The following is an 8,009-nucleotide window of genomic DNA, read 5'->3' as shown; positions in this document are numbered from 1 at the left end:
ACCATTCCAATCCAGGCTCATGAAAATGCATTTTGTTGAGGCTGAGGTTTAGGTGTGCCCAACGTAGCTTGTTACCTTTAGAGAGAAGTGTACATGTTTTACAGCAGCAGATTTATTTCATTTCTGAACAGTTACACAAATATTAGTGCTCCGATCCTTTTTCTTTCTAATTCCCATCCCCCTCAAGATACACTCTGTCTGTTAGGAAAAAAAACCCCACAAATATTCAGAATTATTGGAATTATTGGAATTATTGGTCTAGTTTTCAGCCTTTAGATCCACACCAAACACTGAGCCAGGAATCCTGTACAAAATGTCCTGATCTCACACGGCCACACTGGGATTTTTTACTTTTCCAGTCTAAAGTTTTGGCTTCAAACCAAAAGGATGGATCCAAGCCCAGGACTAACACCTGAAAATTCTTTAGACCTGTCAACATCCCTGTTGTTACCTAGAAGAAACAGACTTCTTTCACGTGAGGGAAGAGCTGGAGAAGGCTGGAAGCTTGCAGAGGGAAGGCAGAAAGCCCAGGCAGGTGTGGCAGGGTCAGCACCTCTGGGATTATCGATTGCCAAGCCTCACTTAGGGCAGTAGGACTGGGGAGCATGAAGGAATTCATTGGGAGCCATTGATTTGTTCCCACAGCACATCCCAGGGCTGCTGTTAGAGGTGATCTAAACAGACCAACTTGGTCAACTTCAATATCAAATTCAATTCACAAAATTCAAACCATAAAGGAATATGTTGGGCTAACACTCCTCTCTACCAGTCCCTAAGGCACATTTTGTCCAGGATTCTCCAGAACAGCACATCCAGCCATGTTCTGGGTGTCCTAAAGACTTTTCTATCTAGTATAAATCAAATTAATTATACAATCAGTGGAAGGACATTATGCTCAGAACAAAATTTAAAAATTATTTTATGACAAGTTACGAATTCGTTGTCCACTATTTTCTAGATACAGAAGAGGATTAAATACTTTCAACTGAATGTGTAGAATGCAAAAATGCTAAAGCTAAATCTCAGGTTTGTCACGAGCCTTGTTGTCTTTTCCAATGATTGGTATCCACCAATGGGCATTAATTACCATCACTGATTGTAATTAGTCATGCACTAAATCCACTGGGCTCCTGCTGCTGGAGGATTCCCCTGAACCCCAAACTCTGGGATATTGTGACCTCTGGAGGTGACAGGTGATGGATGAATGAGGGACATCACCCTGAGAGCTGGGGTGGGGAGAGAGGGGCAGCTCTGCTCCATTCTCCTGCCCTTCACCACCTGCCCATCCTCTCCTCTCACCCTCAGCCTTTGGCTGCAGGAAAACCCAGAACTGGGGATACCCCAGAACTGGGGATAACCCAGAACTGGGGATACCCCAGAACTGGGGATAACCCAAGGCTGCAGGAAAACCCAGAGCTGGGAATGAACCAGGGCTGGGAATAATCCAGAACCAAGGAAAACTCAGGATTTCAGGAAAACCCAGGACTGGGCATAACCCAGAGCTGGGGATAACCCAGGGCTGAGGAAAACCCAGGATTTCAGGAAAGCCCAGGATTTCAGGATAACCCAGGGCTGCAGGATAACCCAGGATTTCAGGATAACCCAGGGCTGCAGATAACCCAGAGCTGGGGATAACCCAGGGCTGAGGGAACCCCAGGATTCCAGGAAAACCCAGGATTCCAGGATAACCCAGGGCTGCAGGATAACCCCCTGTGCCTGGCTATGCTGGGATTTTCCCCTGCCACTGCTGTCTGCCCTCCACAGCACACTTTTCCAAGGAGGCAGCAGTGCACAGTCAGTCTGTCCATCCCATTTCTCTGCTGGCTTCGAGTTCACACTCAGGCTGGGAGCTGAGTCAAGGAGCACTGAACTCTGCTGCACAGGGATTGTCCTCACAGCCTTTCCCAGGGGACTTTCATTGTCATGGGATGTGCCACAGCCACCTCATTGTCCCTTCCAGCTGTCAGGCAGTTTGAGTCTGCTCAGAGATTTCTGCTTGGGCTGCCTGCACTGTGCTCTAGCTTCTTAGCTTCTGGCAGTGCACAGAGTACAACTTTTTATCCATATCAATCTGATTTTCTCTTCATTGTGGCAAATGAATCTTATATGAGAATGGTAACGAGCAGGATTTTCCACACCAATAATTTATCTGTTGCCTACTCGATGCTTTGACTCGCTTCTTTCCTCCCTGGTCCTCATTTGGAATTTCAATTACCTCTGAAATCTACTTTCATTTTACCTGATGAAGTCACACTACACATCCTGTACCAAACCTGTGTAATCACTTTGAAAATTCAGAGTTAGAGTAGCATTTCACAAAATAGACAAGCTTTCATGGATTTTAAATTCCACATCCTCCATATGAGCTCCAGCCTGCTTCAAACAGGAGCGTATTTATAGGAGTCACCTCTGAAATACTACAGTAAAAAATCCTTACAGTTTATAGTCACAGCAATTTGGGTAATTGTTTTATAAGGTGGCAAAGTGTTACTTGACTTTTGAGGCAGCAGTTGTCCAAACAGTTGGTGGAAGGATGAATTAAACACTGACACACCAGAATCAAAATCACATTTGTTTCTGCAGAGTTTTTTGTCTTCAGGGTTTCTTCCAGGGATCTGTGGGAGCTGCTCTCGTTGATTCACTGAATTACACTTTGTGTTCTCCTTCTTAATGACAGTTTCTGTTCCCATGCTGTGCAGGTTTGAAAACAGCAGATTTTCTGCCATCAGATCACTTTGTGTTGATTTAGATGGCTGTGAGTGTTTAATAGACAAACCAGTTGTGGGGACAAAGGCGTTTTAGGTGGTTCTCCTGCTGGAGTCATTCCATAACCCAGGACCATCCCCAGCTTTGGCTGATTTCAGGGGGCACGTGGGGCTGCTCTGTGCAGCTCCAGCCTCTCCAGGAGGTGGTGGCAGTCAAAGGGAGCTCAGAACTTCCAGTCCTGCTCCAATTCCCACTGATGTCCCTGGGAATTCAGGTGGCCCTGGGACCTGTATTGCACTTATTCACAAGCTGCTTTAACCTTCAATTTTGGGTCAAGGAATCACAAACAAGGCCCATTTTCCTTTCCCACTAATAAATTAAAGCTCTACTCTTTTCATCCCCTTGAGTTTTTTGTTTCTCCACTACCCTATCTAAAAAGATAACACAAATCACCTCAGCTCCCCCCTTGCCTTGGGGGTATTAAACCTTCCTCCTTGCAGAGAGGGTTTTACACCCACTTTTAGCTGCCAAGTGGAAACTGTGGCTCCACACCCCCAAAATTGTGTCTGTGTTTGTTGAGGCCAGCAGCTGGTGGAGTGTGAGGTTTTGTGCTGAGAGGCCAAGGCTGGGCTGGTGACGGAGCTCCTGCCTGGCTAAGCCCCCACTTTATCTGGAAATTGTGTTTTCTGCAAACCAAACAGACCAGAGAAAGTACATCTGCTGCTTGTTTATTGATTTAGGGCTCTTCCTGCCTGTTTCTGGGAAAGAAGGGAAAAAAAAAAAAAAAAAAAAAGAATAAAAGGCCACCTTCATTATTTCACTTTTAATTTCCTTTCTCCAAAGTAAGCAGAGCAAAATTAGATTTAGGCTGATGCATATTCCACAAATAAATTACATGGAACTAGAGTGGTTAAATGAACTTTGCTTGGGGATTATTGGAAAGATAAATATTTAAACACTGAACTTGAGGTAAGTCATGTTTATGCAACATCTGGGGTTTTTTTGTCACTGCTTCTCCGCCCCCTCTTTTTTTTTCTTATTGTGGCTTTTCTAGTCAGCTCAACCCCGAGGACATGAAAGCAGGGTGAATACCACCTTCAGAAAACTCTGTTGTCTGTATTGTTGCCAGCAGAGGGGTTTTTTTTTACTTTTTTATTAGCAAATCATCTTTGCCTGCTTCTATTTTTATAGGACTCTTTGATTATATTTCACACTATGTCTGGGTTAAAAAAATTCAAAGTAAATTTAAGAAGAATTCAAATTATATCTCTTGGAAAAAAAACAGCTTGTATTGAAATTTTTCAAAAATATTTCGATTGCAGTATAAACCATTATAAACTGTTGGGCACCAGAGTGTATGAAGCTTAAACTTGAAGGTTTTATTTTAAATTAACAGACTTTTAATTGCAGGATGACGTTCTATTAACCAGACTTAGAAACTCCAGAAAATTTCTGCATTAGGGAAGGATAGGGACTTCCATTCCATATGGAAAAATGCAAACAACAATCCAGATGGGGACTGTGCTGGTTAATTCTGTAGCCACCTCTTGAGTCACTGAATTACCTGCACCACAGATTAGCCAGGGTGATATTGGAGGTATTGTGGAATTTTATCAAACTAGAATATTCCTTTCTACAGTAAAAAACAAGCTAAGCACAGTTATGAAATCTGTAGGTGGCCAGATACTGAAGATTGATACAAGAAAGTATTTGCCTTTTCAGCTCATAATACCAAAAAAATCTTCAATTTTCAGAGGCTGATGAAGATGAAATGCTAAGAAACCATAATTAATAATAATTATCCTTGCTGTTTGTGACATCATTCAATAATGAAATGAACTGGCTTTTGATATTTTTATGCTCATCTGGAAGTGAAATTTATCCTCCCTGGATAAAATTTGAATATTCACTGTTGTTATTTTGATTGATGGCATGGGATTAGCAAATGTCAGTGTGTTCCTCAGCTGTTTGCATATGTGTTCCCACAAGGAGCCAGGAGTTTTTCCAGTTGCTACCAATATTTATTACCAATCCAATCATATTCATGTATGACTATAAATTTTGAAAATTTTGCTCCACATTTGCCAAATATTCTGCTTTCTGTCTAATTAATAATGGTAGTTCATTGCATTGCTATATAAGTTAGAGGTCCTGGTAATCCTATTTTTTTATTTTGCTGTATTTAGTGTTTATTATATGTATGTGGAAGGGCTCATGCAGTGCAGACACTTCCATCTCCTGCATTTATGAACTTGGCAGATTTTTCAGTTTCTCTGGTTGCTCTTTGGGTTCTTCCCCTCAGTTTTTAATTGCCAGAGTAGAATTTTTACTTTCCTGAATTTAAGAAACCTTTAAAAAAATCCGCAGTATTCTTGTAAAATGGCCTTTTCCCCTCAGTGATTCTTTTCAAAGAGAATGGCTTTTATAGCAATAATTATAATATATGTGATAATTATCAGTAATTATAATGCAAATTTAAGGGAAATCCATGGAACTGATAAATTTTCACTGTCCCTTATCACACTTGTTTCATATCTATAATGTTCACCAAATGCAGGAATAGTCTGGGGAGTACCTGTTCTACCAAAATGACCAGAAAAGAGCAGACTGGGAAATGGGATGGGAGGGTTCAGTCCAAGTTTTCTTTCATTTCCATGGGACATTTCAGGTTTTGTTGGCAGAACAATCCCCTGGCCATGGGTTGGTGACCGACAGGTGGCAGAGGGAAAACTGGGATAATTCAAATCACAGCAGGAATAAAGGAAAAGCTGCTCAAACCCCAAAATAACAACTGCTGAACTTCATGGACCTGTCCCAGGGACAGCTACAAACAAGAGAAGTGCTGGGATTGTTGAATTTTGCCTGCTTGGCTTTTTCCTCTCTGAAGTCTAAACTGCAGCATCCAGAGCCTCTTCCCTCAGTCTGTGCTGGGATGTGGTGGAGCATGTGGAATCTCAGGATCAGGGTCCAGAGAAAATGATGTTGCTGCATTTTTCTGAGGGAGGAAGCACTTTTTTGGGTTTTTTTTTTAATGTGAATTGCGTTGGCTCCTGCGGCCCACAGAGGATTCCACAGCTTTGGGATCACAGGAAGATCCGTGGTCCTGTTAATTACAGGAGTGCCATCTGCACCGCCGTGCTCACAGGGCTGCCAGCATTTCCATCACAAACCCCACTGCAGTGGTTTGCAGCTCAGTCACAGAAATGTGGTGCTAACCCTGATGAATCTTGACTCTGGCAATGATTTTTTCCCCTCCTACCCCCAAAAACTGAAAAAAAAGAGCCTTGTTTAAAATCTGAAAGTGATACACCAGTGACTGGATGTTGACTAAGCAGGAACTTTGGTTGCTGCAGTTTAGCAAGAATTTAATTCCTAAATTTCTGTAGAGGTGACCTTTAGAGGGTAATGCAAGTGCTTTTGGTTATGCTGAAACTAACCAGTGTCTCATAAAACCTCTTGCAATAGTTTATGTCCTAGAGCATCAGCTTTGCCTCTGATTGTATTTATTGTGTTGGAATGTGGCTCTAAAGGAAGGGTTTGGAGCCTGTAACACTGTCCTGCTGCTGCTGCCTGGTTTAACTACGTGTTGAAGGTGTTCAGCTTTATTTTTTTCTAGTTATAAACCTGTTCTGTGAGATGAGGTTTGTGCTTGATTGATAGAGGTTCAATATATGCAAATTTGATGTGGGGAAAAAAAAAGCAGTGCCAGCCATGCCCATGACTGGGACATCTCAAACTTTTTCAAGTGAACAATGGAAGTAAAAGTGGCCATTCACAGCAATTTTGGAGAGACAGAAGCATTCCCATTTCATTGGATAAAGTGTTTTCATGTGCTTCTGTATATTTGATTTCCTACTCAGTGACTGGATTATTCCCAGTTATTCCCTGCATTCTGTGCAGAAGCTGGAGCCTTCCCTAGGAACCTAGGATGTTCTGTATCACAAGCTAGGACCTGCCTTTAAAGCAAGTTTTTGTGAATTAGACATTGCTGCTTTCGTAAGTGGCCAGAAAATGTATTTACAGCCCTGCTAAATCCTGGAAATGAAGGGGAAAAGGTGGTTAATTTGGCATAATTAATTATTCTAGCTTTGCAGAGTGGGAATTTGTGTGTCAGAAAACACAGAAGCAAAATTAGGAACTTAAATTTAAGAAACAGCAGAAATTCAGTTTAAAAAGCAAAGTTAAAAGACATACAAAAAACGTTAAGCTTAAGAAAAGTTAAGAACACCAACTGGCTGAATTGGGAAGGACACTGTGCTCAGAAAATCCACCCAGCAAGTCACCAGAACACAGAGGATGAACAGTTTGAGGCACCACACGGCCAGAACAGCTTTGGCCACGTTATGATCATGAACTTCCCTAAAGGATGCTGTTTAATCATTGAGCTCGTGGTCTCTCTCTTCTCTAATGTGCCTGTTTTGTTTCCCCCCCAGCTCACAATGCCAACCTTTCCTGTTGTTGTGAAGATTGGACATGCTCACTCAGGCATGGGAAAGGTGCAGATGCTACTTGTTGCATGTTGGGAGCCTGGGGTTTGTCCCTCCCCTGTGCATGCTCATCCTTCCCTGATATTTTACCTTTTATCTACCCAGACTCTGTCTCGGATCCCCCCCTTGCAAATCTCTGCCTGTCCATGCTAAGGAAGCATCTCTCTTCGGGACAATAAAAACATGCCCAAAGTATTTTTACCACGAGGCCTTTGCAGTTTGAGGGTTGCCCTGTGTGGGATGTGCTTTGAACTGTGCTGAGATGCTTTCTCGAAGCAAAACCTTGTTTATTAATTTATTGTCTGCACTGAAACTCTTCAGGAGTCAAGGTCTGTTGCACAATCCAACTTTTTGGAGCTGGGAGTGTGGGAAGGTTTTGCCTTGGTTCTTTGTTGGTTTCAGCTTGATACTGAAATTTGATTTCCTATCTTGACGTGCTGTCTGTGATTGTTTCATATCTCTGTATAACTGCTGCTTTCTTTCTCCAAAGTAATTGCATTTCAGCGGTGAGTACAGATGTTTTGGTGTCACTTATCTCACAGTGCAGGGCCAATGGGAGAGCATTTCAATCCCATTCTCACTGCTATCAGTGACAATTTCTAGTCCTTGCAGAGTAACTTCACTCACTGAAAACACTTCAGTGCTAGAAGTGCTTTAGATTTTAAAACAATTAATCAGAGGATAGTTACATTTATCATCCTGAATCTCCAAAGCTCCATGACCATAATATTTGCCACTATTTTCAGATAGAAAAGTGATTTAATTACAACAACAACAGTATGGTTTTCTTTGCCTATGACCGTGTTGCTTTGTTTC

At 42.1% G+C, this 8,009-nt stretch overlaps 1 protein-coding gene across 1 annotated transcript in view; it reads left to right on the top strand.

Moving 5' to 3' along the window:
- Positions 1-8,009, top strand: part of SYN2 (synapsin II) — a 156,625-nt gene that overhangs the window by 109,219 nt on the left and 39,397 nt on the right. The window contains exon 6 of the mRNA XM_086845249.1: positions 7,140-7,202. Coding sequence (XP_086701375.1) covers positions 7,140-7,202 — 63 coding nt within the window. The remainder of the gene's footprint in view (positions 1-7,139; positions 7,203-8,009) is intronic.

Source organism: Cyanistes caeruleus, chromosome 11, assembly GCF_971803275.1.
Source record: "Cyanistes caeruleus chromosome 11, bCyaCae1.hap1.1, whole genome shotgun sequence".
Lineage (NCBI taxonomy): Eukaryota > Metazoa > Chordata > Aves > Passeriformes > Paridae > Cyanistes > Cyanistes caeruleus.
This window is presented reverse-complemented; position numbering and strand designations above follow the sequence as displayed.